At 56.1% G+C, this 17,016-nt stretch overlaps 3 protein-coding genes across 4 annotated transcripts; 1 reads left to right on the forward strand and 2 right to left on the reverse strand.

Annotated features, from left to right (window-relative positions):
- The first annotated feature begins 1,324 nt into the window (after nt 1–1,324).
- On the forward strand, nt 1,325–6,030 carry N4BP3 (NEDD4 binding protein 3). The gene is made up of 5 exons (XM_052685076.1): nt 1,325–1,416; nt 2,746–3,180; nt 3,391–3,945; nt 4,238–4,495; nt 4,709–6,030. The coding sequence occupies exons 2-5, from the start codon at nt 2,776–2,778 to the stop codon at nt 5,279–5,281; spliced, it is 1,791 nt and encodes a 596-aa protein (XP_052541036.1). The 5' UTR covers nt 1,325–1,416; nt 2,746–2,775; the 3' UTR covers nt 5,282–6,030.
- A 416-nt stretch (nt 6,031–6,446) lies between these two features.
- NHP2 (NHP2 ribonucleoprotein) lies at nt 6,447–8,246 on the reverse strand. The gene is made up of 4 exons (XM_052685112.1): nt 8,049–8,246; nt 7,904–7,973; nt 7,734–7,839; nt 6,447–6,649 (listed from the first exon to the last, which is right to left on the reverse strand). The coding sequence occupies exons 1-4, from the start codon at nt 8,191–8,193 to the stop codon at nt 6,524–6,526; spliced, it is 447 nt and encodes a 148-aa protein (XP_052541072.1). The 5' UTR covers nt 8,194–8,246; the 3' UTR covers nt 6,447–6,523.
- Nucleotides 8,247–8,344: 98 nt separating this feature from the next.
- On the reverse strand, nt 8,345–16,915 carry LOC128081640 (bromodomain-containing protein 8-like). 2 transcript variants are annotated; one of them, XM_052685095.1, is made up of 6 exons: nt 12,965–16,915; nt 12,365–12,568; nt 10,802–10,944; nt 10,024–10,110; nt 9,533–9,601; nt 8,345–8,618 (listed from the first exon to the last, which is right to left on the reverse strand). In XM_052685095.1, exons 1-6 carry the CDS (start codon nt 13,235–13,237, stop codon nt 8,399–8,401), a joined length of 996 nt encoding a protein of 331 aa, XP_052541055.1. In that variant the 5' UTR covers nt 13,238–16,915; the 3' UTR covers nt 8,345–8,398. The 2 variants fall into 2 exon arrangements, with proteins under 2 accessions (XP_052541055.1, XP_052541056.1); XM_052685096.1 differs by having other exon boundaries at nt 8,501–9,398.
- Nucleotides 16,916–17,016: the final 101 nt, after the last annotated feature.

Consider the following 17,016-nt stretch of genomic DNA (forward strand, 5'->3'; position numbering starts at 1 on the left):
GGAGCAGATTCTGGTGGCTCCTGCCATTATCTGCTGCTGCAGAGGAGTTGGTGCTGCACACAGCAGTGTGCTGCCTTCATGGAAGGGTCAAAGCTGTGATGAGGACCAGCCCTTGCTCCTTGCATCATCCCACGCGCAGGCAGTGCGAGCTCCTCCCCAGCTCCAGGCCTGTCCTTGCCCCAGGGCAGAAGGGGATGTGCCATCCCAGAGCCTCGAAGGCCTCTCCACCCTGGCAATTCAGTCTTGACACGCAGTCGCAGCCGTTTTTGTTCTGCATGTAGCCCACAGGTCGTTTCCAATGCATGCGTGCAGGCATCCCCAGTCCCTACAGTGTGCTTTGCTGAGGGAAGGGGAAGATGCCAGCCCATCATCACCTTTGGAAGGCCCATGGCACGGCAGCTGCACCAGCCCCTCTCCATCGCTCAGATATAAAAGTCTCTCTCCACGCTGTTCGAAATAGATGGCACAGTTTCACAGAGCTGTGCAGAAAGCAGCGAGCATATGTGCAGCTCGTACTTCGCTCAGCGCTGCAGGCTCCTCTCCCGCTGCCTGGCAGTTATTTCGCAGCTCTGCTCGCAGCCCCCTCATCCTCCGGGTGCTTTTGTGGTAGAGGCACCTCGCTGGGGACCCGGCTTCCTTTTATAGCCCTGAATGCGTTTCGGAGGTCGCTCGGGGCCGCTCTCCCCACGCACCGGGCTCTTAGCAAAGGCGCAGCGGGAAAGGCCGAGGCCGTTCCCCACCGCGTTCTACAGATGGATGACAGCCCGCTCGGAGCTGCCCGCATCCCGGAGCCGCGCCTGGCTGCGCTCCCAGCAGCCCCGGGGGAGTCAGGGCCGCAGCCCCGCACCTCGGAGGCCACGTGGGTGACGCGTGGCTTCAGGGAACACGGCGAGAGCATCGGCACCGCACCGAGCGTGCGGGGACGGCGTGTGCGAGTGGGTGAGCGCTGGCAGCACACACCGAGGGGGGAGCTGGCAGAGAGCACGGCGGATGTGGGCGGCCCCGAACCTCGGCTGGGGACGCCGCGAGCATCAACCCTCCGCGGGAGGGCGGGCACCGAGGCGCCGGGACGCGGCACGCCGCAGCGCTGCGGGTCACCCAGCCGAAAGGCCGAGGGACGCTCCGTGCCCTCGCGGTGCCGCACGGACAGCTCGACGGCGGCCGGGGCACCGTGGAGGCCACGCGGGGCCGAACCTCGCAGCTCCGCTCCCGGGGAGGCCGCAGGGCACCGCGTCCGCGCCGCCAGGCTCCGCCGCCCCTCCCCGCAGCCGCCCCGCCCCGGCGCCTCCCGCCTCCGCGCCGCGATTTGCCGCTGCCGGCTCCGCCCGCTCCCCGCGCGGCCGCGGCCGAGGGGCGCGTTCAAACGCGGCGAGGGAAGGAGCGGAGCCGCGCGTGGACCGCAGCGCCGCCGGCATGGTGAGTGCGGCCCGGCCCCGCCGCCCGTTCCCGTCCCGGTAACCCCCAGAGCCCCGTACGGTGCCCCGGTGCCGCCCCCCGCCCCTCCGCGCGGCCGCGGCGCTTTGTCCTCGGGCCGCGGCGCGCCTCGGCCGAGCGCGGCCCCGGATTCCCGCGGGATCCGCCGAGCATCGCCCCGTGCGCTCCGCCGCGCTCCGCTCCCCGCTCCCGGGGCCGATGGCGCCGCCGAGCGCCCGGGGCGCGGAAAGGGGCCTCGGCGGTGCCGTGCTCCGGGCCGGGGCCCGCGCCCCCCCGAGCTCTCCCCGCCCGCTTCCACCTCTCTCCGCGCCGGCGGTGCCCGGAGCAGGTGCTGAGCCGAGGGAGGGAGGTGACAGCGCAGGCCGGGAGCTGTCAGACAGGTTTGTGCGTGGCAGCAATTAAAAGCGGGGTGTTTGTTTACCCGGCGTGTGTGCTGAGAACCAGGGCAGCTTCCTGGGTGAGGCCCGACAGACGGGGCCTGGCGGGGAGCCTCGAGCCCCCCGGCCCTCATTCCAGGACCGGGGTTCCCCCTCAGGCTGTAATTTGAGGGTCGGGGGCCTGAAGATCCCCAGCAGGCCCTCCCCGCTGCGTGAGGATGAGGCACTGAGGCTGAAGCCTTGCTGCCCGCCTTCCTCCCCCGGGGTCCGGCCACCTGTGCAGGAAGCCTGCATTGTCCCATCTGCATCCTTCCCCTTCCCGTCCCACGTCCGGCTGTGCTGGGCTGCGGGCTGATGCGCACGTCCCAGGGAGAGGTTGAGCCAAAAGGGCTGGGACCTCCCCAGGGTCGTTTGTAGCAGCGTCCTTCTCCAGCCCTTGAGAAGGAATGGATCGGGGGTCTTGGGCATCCCTAGGGCCAGTGCTGGCCCTCGGTAACCACGGGTACGGGGAAGGGGAAGACCGGTGCTATATGGGGGTTCCTGGGAAGGGGCAGCTGGGTGCCGCCGGGCCGAGGCTGGCGCCAGGCCCAGGCAGGTGCTGCCGGCTGCTGAACTCGCCCTCCCGAACAGGCTGGGCGGCAGGTGCCTGTTCTGGTGGCAGCCCCGGCCGCGGGCGGGAGGTGGGGCTGGGTGTGGGAGGGAGGCGCTGAGCCATGGGGGGTGGCAGCGGGGAGCCCCCACCCCTGCTCTGCCCCATGCACGACAGAGCCCTGCTTGCTTGGCTGCCGACGTGGCCCTTTGGGGTCCCCCTCATTTGAGTGCTAGGGTGTGGGGCTGAATGGGCATCTCCACGCCCCTGCTGCAAGCAGGGTATCCGTGATGGGCCTGCGGTCCCGTTTACATCACCGTGCTGACTTTGTCTCTCCTTCGGCAGTGCTGGTACCGGGCTTTTCTCTGATTCTCCATGGCAGCAGCACAAGGCCCTGTGAGCTGCGAGCCTGACACCCGCGTCCTCGGCACCTACCTCTCCTCTGTGCCCGTTGGCAGCATGGGCAGCGTGGGCAGCCTGGTGGAGAAGCAGGACCTGTCCCCCCTGGAGCTGCGGGCCCCGTTGGGGGGCACACGGGGGCTTCGGCAGCCTGATGGCTTGCTGCGGAAGGGGCCGAGCCAGCGGGAGCTCTTTGGATACCTGCATGGAGCCAAAAAGGAGACCCGATCAGAACGGAAGCACCAGGCGTCAGGAGCGTGCTACAAGCGGGACTACGAGAGTGACCGCGAGAACCGGTCCCCTGAGCGCTGCTCCCGGGAGCATCACCGCGGAGCTGACTTCTCCAAAAGCTCGCTGCCTGAGAGGGGCCGCTTCGACAAGGTGAAATATGAGACTTGTCCCTAAAGCGTGTCCTGCTGTGGGGTGGATGGGGCTGGAGGATGAGCTGAATGTGCCGAGAATGGGAGGTGGGACATGGGGATTTGGATATCTGGGTGAAGGGACGAGGCTGTGAGCGTGCATCTTCTCTGAGTGGAGCTGGGCATGGTGCGTGCTGGTGGGGCCCAGCCTGATCTTGCTTGTGTTTTCCAGTGCCGCATCAGGCCCTCGGCCTTCAAGGCAGTGACTGGGAAGGGGCTGGTCTCCATGCAAGGCCTCTCCTCATCCAAGGGGCAAAAGCTGTCCAAAAGCAATGGGAGCCTGCACACGCTGCTGTCGCAGAGCACCACGGCGGCCCCACAGCATGGCCCGCTCCGCACCCACCTGCTCCACGCCATCAGCCTGGATGAAGCCTCTGACTCCAGCCACAACTCCATCCAGAGCTTCCCCTCCTATGGCTCCCGCCTCAAGCCTGCCCAGAGCCAGTTCAGTGCCTCCATGGGCCACATCAACCACATTGGAGGTTCTCTGGACAGGGTGTCCCGGAGCCCCAGGGACCCCCTGGCTCCTGAAAAGGCGCCCTTGTCCTGCAAGAGCATGGCCACGCTGAGCCGGCTGCAGAGCCCTGGGGAGCCCCCACCGCCCTATGAGTTCACCTACTCCCTGGAGGATGCGGTGAAGCAGCTGGAAGATCGGCTGAAGGAGACTGGGGGAGAGCTGCGGCAGCTCAAGAGGAGCCTCAGTGAGACCGAGGACCCCTTTGCGCAGGTGAGAAGTGGGGCTGGCTGCTGTGGGGAGGTGGTGTCTGGATGGAAGGAGCTGTGAAGGGCCTGGTGCCCTGCCATGATGGCTGGTGGGCGCCCAAACATGGGAGAACTCACTGTCACGGCCTGTGGGGCAGCAGCATCTGCAAAATCAGGCTGGGAACCTCCTACTGAAGCTCTGTTCCTTGGGCCTAGCTGGGGATGTCCTGGCAGCAGGATCTCCTGGGATCCTTCCAGGTACTGTCCCACACAGGGGCAGGATGTGGACCCTCACCAGTGTCTCTCTGTGCCGGCAGGCATTTGAGGACAAGCAGCGGCTGTGGCTGGACGAGCTGGAGGACCTGAAGCAGATGTACATGGCCAGGCTGCAGCAGGTCACACAGCAGGCACAGCGCGGCCAGCGGGCGCTGCAGCTGCAGCTCTACAAGGCACAGCAAGAGAAGAAGCGGCTGCAGGAGGAGCTGAGCATGCAGCAGTGCCAGTGCGAGGAGACCAAGCTCCGGCAGTCCCAGGGTGAGCGTGTCAGCCCCAAACTGGAGGAGACCAAGTGGGAGGTGAGTCCCCTGCTATCCCTCTCTGTTGCCACCCTTCAGGCTGTGCAGCCAGGATGGGGCAGTGGTTCTCTGCTCTGTCACTTGTGGACTTGTGGATGGGGGGGAAGAGCCAGGCATGATTCTCACGCTCTCCCAGTGACGCTGTGTTGACAGTCGGGGGTGCTGCCACCCCTGAGATCCCGCTGCTTCCTCACTGTTCACTGTGCCTTGCAGGTGTGTCAGAAGGCAGCAGAAATCTCCCTGCTGAAGCAGCAGCTCCGAGATACCCAGGAGGAGATGGCTCAGAAGCTGGGTGAGATCTTCAGCCTGAAGACGCAGCTGCGGGAGGCCAAGGCGGAGGTCCAGGCCAGGGACTCCCAGCTGGCACAACTGGCTGATTCCCTCCAGAGCCCCCCGGAGCCTGGCGCCTCGCTGCCGCTGGGCGATGACCCCATGCCGGCATGCCAGGACTTCCCTGGCTGTGAAACGGATGACTCCAAGTGCCGGGGCCTCCACAGCGACTCAGCGGAGCCCCTGGAGCGGCAGGTGGAGTGGCTGTGGGCAGAGTTGCTACGGGAGCGGCGCCAGGGCCAGCTGCAGGCTGTGAACTTTGAGCTGGAGAGGAAAACCTGGCAGGAGGAGAAGGAGAAGGTGCTGCGGTACCAGCGGGAGCTCCAGGCCAGCTACATGGAGATGTACCACCGGAGCCAGGTGTTGGAGCGCGAGCTGCGGCAGCTGCGCTCGGAGCCCAGGGATGTCGGGGCCGACTCGCCATGGATTGAGCGGGTGGAGTCCTCGAAGATCTGAGCAGCACGATGCCTGTGGGACCACGAAGGGGGGTCTCTTGCTGCTGCAGTGGATGATCTCAGGGGCTGCACAAGGACTCGCCGCTCATTGCCGCCCTGGGAAGAAGGACTGATCACGACAAGGGAACTTTTCCTTCTTGCAGTGCTTCGGGCCCATCAGGGGTGGTCGCTGGAGGGGAGATCATCTGTACCAGGGGTCTTGCATGTGCCCCGTGCTCTGACTCCAGGATCATTTGCCCTGCACTCCCTTCTACCATTGGGGGCGTAAGACCGAATGCCCTGTGAGCCATTCCCCATCCCTCCTGCTCCGTTCCCCTTTTCCCTTCAACCTGTAACTTAATATCATGCTAGAGAGAGGCTCGAGCGCTGTCCCCATCCCCACGGCCCTTTTGTGGGTTCCAGCGGGGTCCTGGGAGCAATCAGTGCCCTGGGTCTGGCCGAGGTGGTGCTGCTGCTGCTGCTGGGAAGGCCCTGGAGGAGCTGCGTGCAGGGAGAGGGGGAGCTGCCCCAGCACTGCAGCTGAGCCCTTTCCGTGCCGTGGTGCTGGTGGGATAAGGGGTGGTTAATGCAGCTCCCCAGCACGGAGTCCTGGGGCTGAGAGGAGGCAGCGCCACGGGAGAGGTGGGAACAGGGATGGGGCCTCCCCGTATCTCCTCCGAGGGCACGGGGAGAGGCGTGGAAGAAGCCCTGGGCCGCGCTTGTAACGTCCTCGGCCTTTCCTGCAATAAACCTAGATTTCGTTCCTCCGAATTCTGCTTCCTTTGAAAGCCGCGGCTCTGCAGCCCGGGCTTCGGGCCCCGCTCCCTGTGGTCGCCCCCGCTCCGCAGCTCCCGCCCGGCTCAGCCGGCGCGGCAAGGAGGGAGGCGGCGCGGAGCGAGCGGCACAACCGGTTCGGGCATCTCACCGCGTTGACTCACGGCGGCTCCGGGGCCCGAGGGACAGGCCGAGCCCCGCGGGGCGGCTCCGGGGCCCCGCCGTCGGGACGGGCATCGCCTCCCGCCCCCAGCAGCGGCCCGAGCCACGCGCGCGCGACGCCGCGGGGAACAACAGCCGCCCCCAACTTCCGCCGTGCAGCAGCCGGCCCCGCCCCCCCGCCCCGCTCCCCTCACGCCGGGCGCCCCCTTCCGCGCGGCGGACCCCCACCCCAAAGGGCACCGGGCGCCGCCTTACAAACATCCCAACAGCTTTATTCACCATCAGCGCCCCCCCCCCCCCCCAACCGTAGAGACGGTGCCCCCGGAGGTCACAAGGGCAGCGGCAGGGATTCCACCTCCCCCAGGCACTCATCGTAGGCCTCCTGGTACTCCTCGTGTGGCTTCAGCAGGATGACGCAGGTGGGTCGCTTTGAGCCGGCCGCGGCCCCGAGGTCCTGCAGGAGAGCAGAAGGCTGGGGGTAGAGGGCAGCCCGCACAGACAGAGCCCGACACCCTGCAGGGACACGGGAAGGTGGCCCTGCAAGCTCCTGAGAGCAGGCAACTCAGAACAGTTGCATTGGAAAGGACCTTACAGCTGACCCAGTCCCAACCCCTGCCCTGTGCTGGCAGCCCCCCACCAACTCAGGCTACGCAAGGCCCCATCCCAAGTGGTCCTGAGCACCTCCAGGGATGGGGCACCCACAGCTCTGGGCAGCAGTGCCGGTGCCACGCCAACCTCTGTGCGATGAATTTCTTCCTAACGTCTCCCTTTACCCCTTGTGCTATCACTATTAAATCATGTTAAAAGTTGGTCCCCCTCCTGCTTATAAACTCCTTTCAAGTACTGCAACAAGGCCACCCCAGAGCCTTCTCCAAGTGAAATAAGCCCAGCTCCCTCCACCTTTTTTCGTAGGAGAGGTGCTTCAGCCCTCTGAACATCTTTGTGGCCCCCCTCTGGAAAAGCTCCAACAGCTCAGAACCCTTCTTGTGCCGAGAGCCCCAGGCCTGGATGCAGCATGTGATGCCTCATGAGGGCAGAGCAGAGGGGGACAATCACCTCCCTTGCCTTGATACCACTCTTCTGCTGATGCAGCCCAAGAAGATTTCCTAGTTTTGCCCAGCAGGGCTGACATGTGCCATAAGTGCCTGACATCGGCCTCTTGTGTCCCACTCCTCACCCGGAGCAGAGAAGGCAGTGACCACCTCTAACCCTTGGTCTGAGCAGGGAGGGACATCTCCCAAAACCACACCTTGGTCAGTGCTTCCTTTCTGCATGCATCCAGGTCCCAGTTCAGAACTAAAGGAGAAAAAAGACATCTGTCCTGGCTCTGCCCCAGAGAGCTCCACTGGGGCAAACAGTTCTGGGGTCCTGTCACAAAACAGCTCTACACCTGGACTGTGGCTGTTTGCTCCCCTTATGCTCTGGCGCTGCTCAAGCACAGGGTGCTTTGCTGGGCACCCCACGTATGCCTCCTTCCTCAGCACAGCCCTGGCACAGAGCAGCCCAGCTGCAGCCAACCAGCACGGGCTCCTCCTTACCGACTTGGAGGGGACGTAAGCGTAGGGCAGATTCCTGTCTTCGCACATGATGGGGATATGGCAGTACACGTCGATGGGCAGCGTGTCGCCGGCCAGCACCGTGATCCTGCAGGAAAAACCCGTGTCAGCGGCCGCCTCGCGCCGTGCCGGAGGGTGAGGGCATGGCTTACCCCTTTTCGCCTTTGTTGATGAACTTCTGCACCTCCTTCACGCCCCGGCGGATCTGCTTGTGCTTGGCCGCTGCGAGAGAGGCACCGCGTGAGGAGCTGCGCGGCCCCGGCCAGCCCCCCGCCCCGTTCCCGGCACCCACCACACCTTTCCTGATACACTTGTAGAGCTTGCGCGTCAGCTTGCGAGAGGCGAGCGGCTGCGCGATGGGGTTCAGGTGCTCGAGCTGCTCCCGGTACGAGAACTCGGGAGCGGCCTCCGCCGCCGGCTCCTCCTGCTTCTCGCGCGCCATGCTCGCGCGCTGCCGGCGGCCGCTTCCACTTCCGGGGCACGCAAGGCCCGGCAGCTCGATTCACGACCGCCGCGTGAGCGCCAGCCAATGAGCGCCGTTCCCCGTGGCGCCTTAACCAATGACGAGCGGCGCCCGGCCCCGCGCCCCGCCTCTCGGCCCGCCCCGACGCCGAGCGCGGCCCGCTGCCCGGCCCCGCGGCGCCCCGCTACCTGCGGTGCTCCGAGCGGAGCAGGGCCTCGCCCAGCATCTGCATCTGCTCCAGCACCTCGCGGCGCATCTCCAGCGCCATGCGGTGCACGTGGTGGTTGGCGGCGTTATACATGATGGCGTTCTGGAACATGAGCATCAGGCTGCACTGGAATTGCGCCAAGGAACGGATGTGGCCCTTGGCCAGACCCCTCTTGATGCTGGTCAGGTCCATGGGCCTGCAGGAAGGACATGGAAGGAGAGCTGAAGGCCCTCTGCGTCGTGGCCCTAAGGCACGGCTCTCTGCAATCAGTTTTAGCGCCTGGGGCTACGTGGGGCAGTGAGAAGCGTTTGTTTCATTTCAGTTAGACAAAGTTCAGCCAGCGTGGTCCTTGTCATCCAGGCCATCGGCTGCCACGTCTAACAAATGTCATGAGGAGCTGCAGGGAATTCAAGAGCGATCCCATTAGTCCTCATGAAGTCAGCCCAGGTCTTGGAGGAGAAAGAAAAGTTGCTAAAATAGGGATCTATTAAAACCCCTTAAAATCAAATGGTGCCACTAGCCAAAATAGCACCGCTGATAGGGGAACGTGACGGGGAATAAATATGACTTCCCTTATTTTGACACAATGAGAAAATGAATGGCTGCAGAGAGGATGACTGTGACCAGAATAGAACATGATTCAGCTCTGAAAAATGCCCTTAATCTATCTGGGAGATATTCTTATAACCTACTTCTCCACTGAGACTACATCTGGGGAGAAAGCAGAGTGGATACTGACAGAGACGCAGGTTTCCAACATGGAAACTGCTGGGCTACAGAGGCTGAATCCCCAGCTCAGGCAGGGGGCACAGCTGCAGAGCTGAACTGCAGTACATCAGTCCATGCAAGGCCAGCAAAGGGCAGGCACAATGCATGTCAGCACCATGGTCACTGCAGACTTCCAGGCCCTGGTCACCTGGAAGGGAGTTTTGATAACAGAAGTCAGTCAGTGGGAGATGCTGATGGCAGCCAGACTCTGTGGGACAGAAGGAAGGAAACAGTCCCATTAGTGTTTTGGAACCAGGGGTGACCCGAACCAGTTGTTGGGTGCCAGAGGAAGGCGGAGAAAACAGAGAAATCAGGTAGTGAATAGTTCTTGCACAAACTTACCTCTTCACCACCTCACTGTATCCAGGAGCTTGTTTGTCTGACACTGCCTTCAGGAACGGGCCACTGCATCTACAAGGACAAGCACAAAGAATGACCTCTGTCTGCCCCTGAGCAGGGGCCAAAGACAACGTGGCAGCAGGACCAATGCTTGTCTCCTACTGATGGCCATGAGGGCCACAGCCCATCAGCAGCTTCTGCTGTTCAGCAGCTGGCACAGCCAGGCATGGGAGGAGGCTGAGCCCCTTGCTGAAGCTGTCTTTGCCAGCTGTGTAGGAAGCAACACTTGGACTCTGGCATGTTACACAGAGGAAATAAGTATGCAGTGTTCTCTCAATCTTCGCAGCACACAGCTGTTCTTGTTGCAAGAACAGCCAGAAGCAAAGCCATGTAGAGACACACCATCCTGTGGTGTCTGTTGTGGAAGGGAGGACAAGGTGACATAGGATCTGGCACATAATATAATGTCAATTTGACCCTTTGCCCCTACATACCTATGACTGGCTATCATCTTCCAGATGGACAGGACAGTTCTTTTGAAATGAGAATGCTGCATGGGGTTATCCCAGCTCAACTGCATCCTGTGGAGGGTATATAATGCCAGATTGTTACACTTGAGACAAAGCATGAATTGGTGCACCCACCACATCCAGATGGATAAAGCCCAGAGATCTTTTTTCTTTAGCTACACAAAGCAATGGTGGAAGTATTCTGCATCTGAACATACAACTAAGCATCCAGAATGCAGGAAGATGCAGGGTGGCACACTGGAACAAAGATAGAGCTGAGCAGCTCTAAGGGACAAGCTGGACAGAAAAGCTCACACTACTCTGAAGCTCGTTTTTAAACTCAGATTCCTATCCCATGAAATTATGGTATTCCTTCTAAAGACAGCCCAGGTAATCATACAAGTGGTAAAGCCCATGTGTGACTGACAAGCCTGTGCTTGCTTAAAGGTAATGCCTCTCTTAAGAGCTGGACTGGACATTACCTAATAAAGCACAACGCCAAGCTTAAACAAAGCCTAGCTGCCTTGAAGAAACATGTATTTCCCAGTTAACCTTATTTATCCACTACTCTTATTACTTACTTTTGGGGTAAGTGCTAAAAAATACTGGCAGACCCATAGAGACAGTACAAGTTAGCTCCTTCCCTCCTGCTCTCCATGGGTATCTCACCTTCCTGGAGGTGACCTGTGCCATATACATCTTTTGATGTGAATCAAAGGAAACAATTGTTCTGGTACACCTGCAGGAGTGCAGACAGACTTACAGCTGCGGGTTGGCAGGGCTTGTGGAGCCCAACGTGGGGTCTGCAGAAGCGCAGTCGCTATCGTCTTGATCCTGGGCTTGGTTAATCTCCTGTGAATCTGGTTCACACAGAGTTTTTTCTCCAGGTGCCTCTTGAGTCTTGTCCTGCAGAGCACAGAGGAAAATGGAGATCTGGTTAAAATGGCAGCTCACCACTTGAATCCCTTAAGCAGAAATCAGCCTGCTGCATATGCTCCTACAGCATCCAACCTCAGACGGGAGCTACGTCTCTCTGTATTATTCTAGAAGATGATGTTTGACCTTATTCAGACCTTCGTTGTGCTGGCCAAGACTCCAGTAACAGCTGGGTTTGATCTCTTGGATCACAACCACCTCCAGCTAACACAAACACTGTGGGGATGACTGGTGCCCAGAGGTGTGTCTGTCTTCTTTTCTGGGAAGAGTTGTGGATATACAGAGGGCAATCAGGAGCTGAGGTAAGACTGCCTCAGGCTTGTTAAACCTCAAGACACAGAAAACAGGATCCCCAAGAGTACAACAGGGTTGTTTCCTCAAAAACTCCCACATGAAAATGACAGAGAATAGACTCAGCCAGGAAGGAGAATTGTGCTGTTGGCACAGTGATTTTCCAATAAAATGGAAAAGGAGATGCAGGAAAAGACACTTCTGGAGTCCAGAAGTGGGACTCTTGAGAATTGCCTAACATGAGATCTGAAGCATAGACCAGACACCTCAGAAAGAACACAGACACTGCTATGTATGGCTTTGACCGCTGGGCAGACCACAAGGGAACTGCTCAGAATAACCCTGTTCAGGCTTAACAGGTGAAATGTGAAACCCTTAGAGAACCAAGGTTGGAAAACATCTCCCACATCATCTAATCCAACCATCCACCTATCACCAGTACTTCCCCATTAAATGAAGTCCCTTGCTACAGAATCACAGAACAACCCTGGAAATCATTTCTGCCTCCAGTGTCTAAGTTTGCAAGGCAACAAACCGAGCACTGGATTGAAAAACCAGGCACTGTTCTTCCACTGCTGTGATATTATAGCTTGTTCCAGCAACACCTCGCAGACTGGTGAGAGCTGAGTGTCCCCCAGACACAGGATTAGTGCAAACACAGGCTAGACAGTGCCTGCTTCCAAGACATGACGGTCTCCTGGGGCAGATGGTTGTTGGTATTGCTTGTACATCCACGTGGGCCTGAAACCAGCCAAGCTGTGTGCTGCATAACACAGTAATTAGAACAAACCAAGTATTCCAGTCTTGCATTAAACCTGAGAGCAGACTGCCAGCTCTCATGAGTCACCTTTGTATTGCCAAGGAGCAATTCCTCCAACTCACATCTGAGGGTTTGATCTGTAACAAGCTTCCTGTTCATAAAGATGCACATCCATACACAAAAACCATCCTTCCCCTCATACATTTCCTTTGCATTCACCTCCCTGCTGTCTCCTCTTCTGCGTTGCTCTCTCCCCAGCTGGAACATGGGACTTTCCCAGCTCTGCTAGAGATCATTTCCTTCACCACCTCACCTCTCTTAGGACCACCTCTCTCCTACCTCTCTTCCTGGGAAGTGTTCTTTTTCATCTTCTGCCAGGACACGTGGCTGACTTTCCTCTGCTCTTGAGACAACTGTCCTGGTGGTCTCTTCCTGGCATCTTAGATCTTCCCCATCATCCTGCTTCCCAGAGCCAGAACAATCCCATAGAGTCTCTGCTGAATCTGTGCAGCTGACGCGGAGAGGTTCCAGCAACTGGGTTATCTGTAATGCAGAGATTTATTGCTTCAAATTGTGAAGGCAAAGGGAAGAAAAAATAAGCAGCACAAATGCTATTTTTGCTTTCACTCACTCACTTCTTTCCATTTTTAGGAATCCTTGCAAAATCTTCTGATGAAGCCCTGTATTGTTATTTCAGTTTCAGCTCAGTGACATCTCTGTGCTTTAGGGTGAGCTGTGTTTTGGCAAAGCAGCTGCTTGGCTGCTGTGCCAGTTTTAAACGAGAGCAAGGACTGGGCTTGGAATAGGGAGCAAATTAACTCTGGGCACCTGCGTTTCCCCCAAAATATTTCCGTTGTCAGAAGGTGGAGAGACTGAAAACTCTATTATTTCAAGGCCAGAACTATGCAGCCCACTTTGCTGTCATCCAAACAGCCGTACCTCTGAGAAGAACTCGAGAAGACTGTCATCTTCATATTGCCTCTCTGCCTTTTGGAAGTCTTCACTATCATCCTCCTCCCAGAGAGAATCACTGAACTCCAGCCTGCTGTCTGTCTCTTGGCTGCTTTCCTCTGGCTTCCCTATAGCCACCTCTTCAGTATCCCTCCAGTTTCCCACCTCCAGATCCAAACTTGAATGCCAGCTGAGAAGAGACTGCAAGTCACTGTCCTCTGACTCCGACTCAGAACTGCACCACACCCAGGGATGGCCCATCTGCAAACAAACACAAAGAGAGAAACAGCAATTTCTTTGTACCCTGATCCAGAACTACAAAGCCCAGTTCATTTCCTGACTTACTCAGAGAGCCAAAACATAGCAAGAACTTCACGAGGCAAGCAGCCTTCTCCTAAGCCCACACTTAACAGCACACAGCAGGGCTGTAGCTCTGCAGCACAAACTGACATTTCAGAGCAAGCGAATTATGATTTTCCAGTGCTTTTGCTGTGCTCTCCCCTGGCTGGTGCTCAGGGGATGCTAAGCTACTTTGGAGCATTTGGCTTTGTCTGATGCTACACGTTTAGGCACCGATGACAGGCAGCAGCAAGTTCAAAACCAAGTCATTGCTGCTGACAGCTGTGAGCCAGCGGTGACTCCAAGGCTCAGCCACTCACTGGAAGTTCCCTCGCTGTACCATAAGAACTTTTTACGTTGGAAACAACTTATTGCAAACACCACAGAACCTTTGTGTTGAAAACGACGGACGTGATTTAACAGCACTGGTGTACCTGAGCCAGAACTGGAACCAAACACACTCATCCACTGACGGATCAGTTCTGCATGTTTCATAAAGTTAGCATTCTTGTAAGATGGAAGAAACCATTCCTTTCATCTCCACTCATTAATCCATGCCTAAGCCTCTTCCAGAGTATGAGTCCAACATGCTTTCTCTGCAGTCTCTTCTCTGCAGGGGAACCTGCAGAATCACCCTAACAACAGTAAATGGCTCTTAAAAAAATCTGTATCTTGCCAGTGAACTCAGCTACCTGGATGAGAAAGCCATGGAGAATTCTACACATTCATTAGCAACCTCTTCAGAGTTTTCAGTTAATTATGTACAACCTAATCTTTCCAGGGTCTTGAACAAGCACATTTCTCACTGACTTCCTTTTGCATTCTCAAGACTGCTACCACAGCAGCAAATGCAGCCTACGGTGCATAACTGGGAGAAATAAAGAATCCAATGGGTTTGGGATGAGCATATTAGTTTTTCTTTTATGCACTTACAGTGAGAGCTGGCATCTCACTGGCCTCCCTTCCGAAACCTATTTCAAAGTTGACTTCAGCAGGAGCAGATAACATTTGATGAGGCAGGAGATAACATTACCTGCTCTCAGCTTCCAGCTAAAGGAGTTGGGCAAACTGTGATTTCATCTGACGACTACCAGTGCCCAAAGCACTGCACCATGGGCAGAGCAGGCTGCACACGCATAACCAGTCACCACAGCTCTGCCAAGGAACAGAAAAGCCTTAGGCTAGGGTAATCCAATTGCTTGTGATCATCTTTCTGTACTCCAGTCCAGAGGGATAACCATCTAAAACCAGGAAGCCTGGGTAACTTGGGCATAAGCACTGATTAACAACATCTTCGGCCTTATGTTCAGCTCCACTAAATCTTGGAAGACTCAAGATGCCAGAGAGCAGAACAGCAGCATTGGTGCGAGACAAGCGGGATGAGTGAATTACAGCCTGCTTAGTCCCACACCGGTTTGGTACAAAAATAAGGGATGAAAGATAGGGAATTCAACCTCTAATTAAGGACTGCCTTGCGGACTTTACATAAGTTGCCAACAGGGAATCGTTATCAAACGGGAAAGTTTTAGTTCACTTTGCAGAGATCAGACTGCGCAACGCCTGCTGATGTAAGGAAAAGCTGTTAGTTTTAAAGAAGATGGACTTTGAAAGGGATTTACGTGTCAAAACAAGGAAAATGATAAAAGCCTGCTCTCCAGCAAATGAAAAAGGAAAGGAAAAAAAAGACAACAATTTGCTGAAGACATAAAAGCAAACAACAACAAACATCAGAGGCAGAAAGCTGCCAGATGATCAGTGGGGGTGATGCACCATCAGTGCCAAACACCTCAGTGGGAAAACAGGGTCAGGTGGAAAACCTGCATTAAACGTAATTATCAGCAGTTGCCACAGAGGAGATCACAGAAGTTGCAGAGAGACTTTCTTTTGAGATAGAGACTATTTCTAATTAAAATGTCAACAGGGGAGGTTTTAGAACAGTTGGAGGGAGGGAGTAAGCCACAGAATGACTTGGACTCGTGAGTCCCTAAGAAGCTTAAATATAATGTGACCAAACCTATACATTGTAGCTTGCAGTTTGAATTAGCCATAGCACTAGAGAAACAAAAGAGCAGTTGTTATTTCTGTCTGCAGGAAGGTGGATTAGGGAGATGCAGCATGGGCTTTGTGTTTAGATTAGTACAAAACATTGCAAAGTACGAAATGAGGAGTCAGAGCATGAGAAGGTGAATTAGGAAGGAGGCAGCAGGGCTATAGAGGGGAAAGCTGCATTTTAGATTTTTGAAGTTATTAAACAACATCATTACAGGCTATTAGAATGTCACGGGTTCTCTGAGTAGGAAAAATCCTCTAATGGTTAAAGGAAGAAACCAAGGGTAAGAATGAAGAGCAACTTTCCACAATGAAAGCAAGTTACCAGTGGGCATGACAGAAGTCCTCCCACGTGCTGGAATTTCCATTGTCCAACACAAACAAACAGAGGCAGAGGTGCTACAGAGGAGACAGAGCCAGACTCTTCTCAGCGGCCAGCGTCGAAAAGAGAGGAGGCAGTGATGACAAGCTGCATCAGGGAAATTCAGCCTATGTTTACTCCATGGGGGTGGGTAAGCACTGAAACAAGCTGTCCAAAAAGATGATGAAATCTGCATCCTTGCAGATTTTCAGAACTTGACAAGGCTCCGAGCAATCTGCTCTAGCTTTCAAGCAGGCCCTGCTCTGAGCAGCAGGTTGGACTAGATGATCCTCAGAAATCTTTTCCAGCTTACACTATTCCACAAAATATCAAAAAGTAAGAGAACCCTCGGACTTTTTGTGCCATGAGAATCTCTAGAGATGGAGGCCATAAAAATTCGAATGAGAAATCTGTTCCCAAGTTCAGCAGTGAGGGACAATGAATCAGTAAGTAAAGGACTGTACGTTTCTAGCACCAAGTACAAAGCGACCCTTGGTGGAAATACACCTTACATTAATCAAGCATGGCACACAACACAGCAGGCACAACAAACTTCAACACAAAACTTGGGAAAGTCAAAACCTCTCATTAGTTAAGCTAACAATCTCTCTACATTAACTGTAATGACTGCTTCCTGCAACTTGTGTGACAGAAAGCTGAGTCCTGCACACATGCAAACACACACACGTACAGACACCTCTGAGCTGCTGCAAACATCAGGACCATGAGATTTTTTTGTTGTCATTCTTTTCTCCTGTAAATGTAAACGGGCAAAAAATTGCACAGAAGTTAGCAGAAAATCAGAAGTCAGGAGTTTAAACTCAGTCATCTACGTTGCTAAGAACTGTAATATCCAGCTGAAAAAAAAAACAGTTAAAAGTTTCTGCTGTGAAACCAGATACAGGCATCCCTACAGCTGTGAGAAACAGATTTTCACCACAACTCATACACTCTTTTCAAATTTCTAGGCAAATAACATGGCATTCAATATACTGGTCTCTTAAGGAAAGCTCCAGTGAGATTGCAGCATTTCCACTTTCCATGGTCAGATGTCCCATGTCATAACAAGAGTGCCATATCCTTACGCCCAGGCAGCAAACCTTCCCCTCCATCCAAAGACCATGCAGCATTCTAATTATTAATGTACTGCCTCTAACATCAAAGCACTGCAGAGCTTTTAAAGGGTAACTGGAAGAGAGCTGTATTTGCAGGAACTCGAGGTCTGTACGCACATTTGTACAAAAGCAGGGCTCCCCGTCGAAGGGAGCTGTGATGCTCAGAAAACTGAACA

Source organism: Tympanuchus pallidicinctus, unplaced genomic scaffold (assembly GCF_026119805.1).
Source record: "Tympanuchus pallidicinctus isolate F22 unplaced genomic scaffold, pur_lepc_1.0 scaffold21, whole genome shotgun sequence".
Lineage (NCBI taxonomy): Eukaryota > Metazoa > Chordata > Aves > Galliformes > Phasianidae > Tympanuchus > Tympanuchus pallidicinctus.

Bases quoted from the DNA above. Each gene is read 5' to 3' on its own strand.
- N4BP3 (XM_052685076.1), top strand. From the start codon at position 2,776: ATGGCAGCAGCACAAGGCCCTGTGAGCTGCGAGCCTGACACCCGCGTC. The intron at 3,946-4,237 runs GTGAGAAGTGGG...CTGTGCCGGCAG, and splicing joins CCGAGGACCCCTTTGCGCAG to GCATTTGAGGACAAGCAGCG. The intron at 4,496-4,708 runs GTGAGTCCCCTG...TGTGCCTTGCAG, and splicing joins TGGAGGAGACCAAGTGGGAG to GTGTGTCAGAAGGCAGCAGA.
- NHP2 (XM_052685112.1), bottom strand. From the start codon at position 8,193: ATGGCGCGCGAGAAGCAGGAGGAGCCGGCGGCGGAGGCCGCTCCCGAG. The intron at 7,974-8,048 runs GTGTGGTGGGTG...CCTCTCTCGCAG, and splicing joins CTACAAGTGTATCAGGAAAG to CGGCCAAGCACAAGCAGATC. The intron at 6,650-7,733 runs GTAAGGAGGAGC...GCTCTCCTGCAG, and splicing joins CTTACGTCCCCTCCAAGTCG to GACCTCGGGGCCGCGGCCGG.
- LOC128081640 (XM_052685095.1), bottom strand. From the start codon at position 13,237: ATGGGCCATCCCTGGGTGTGGTGCAGTTCTGAGTCGGAGTCAGAGGAC. The intron at 12,569-12,964 runs GTACGGCTGTTT...TCTGCATTACAG, and splicing joins TTCTCGAGTTCTTCTCAGAG to ATAACCCAGTTGCTGGAACC. The intron at 8,619-9,532 runs GTAAGTTTGTGC...TCCTTCCTGCAG, and splicing joins TACAGTGAGGTGGTGAAGAG to GCCCATGGACCTGACCAGCA.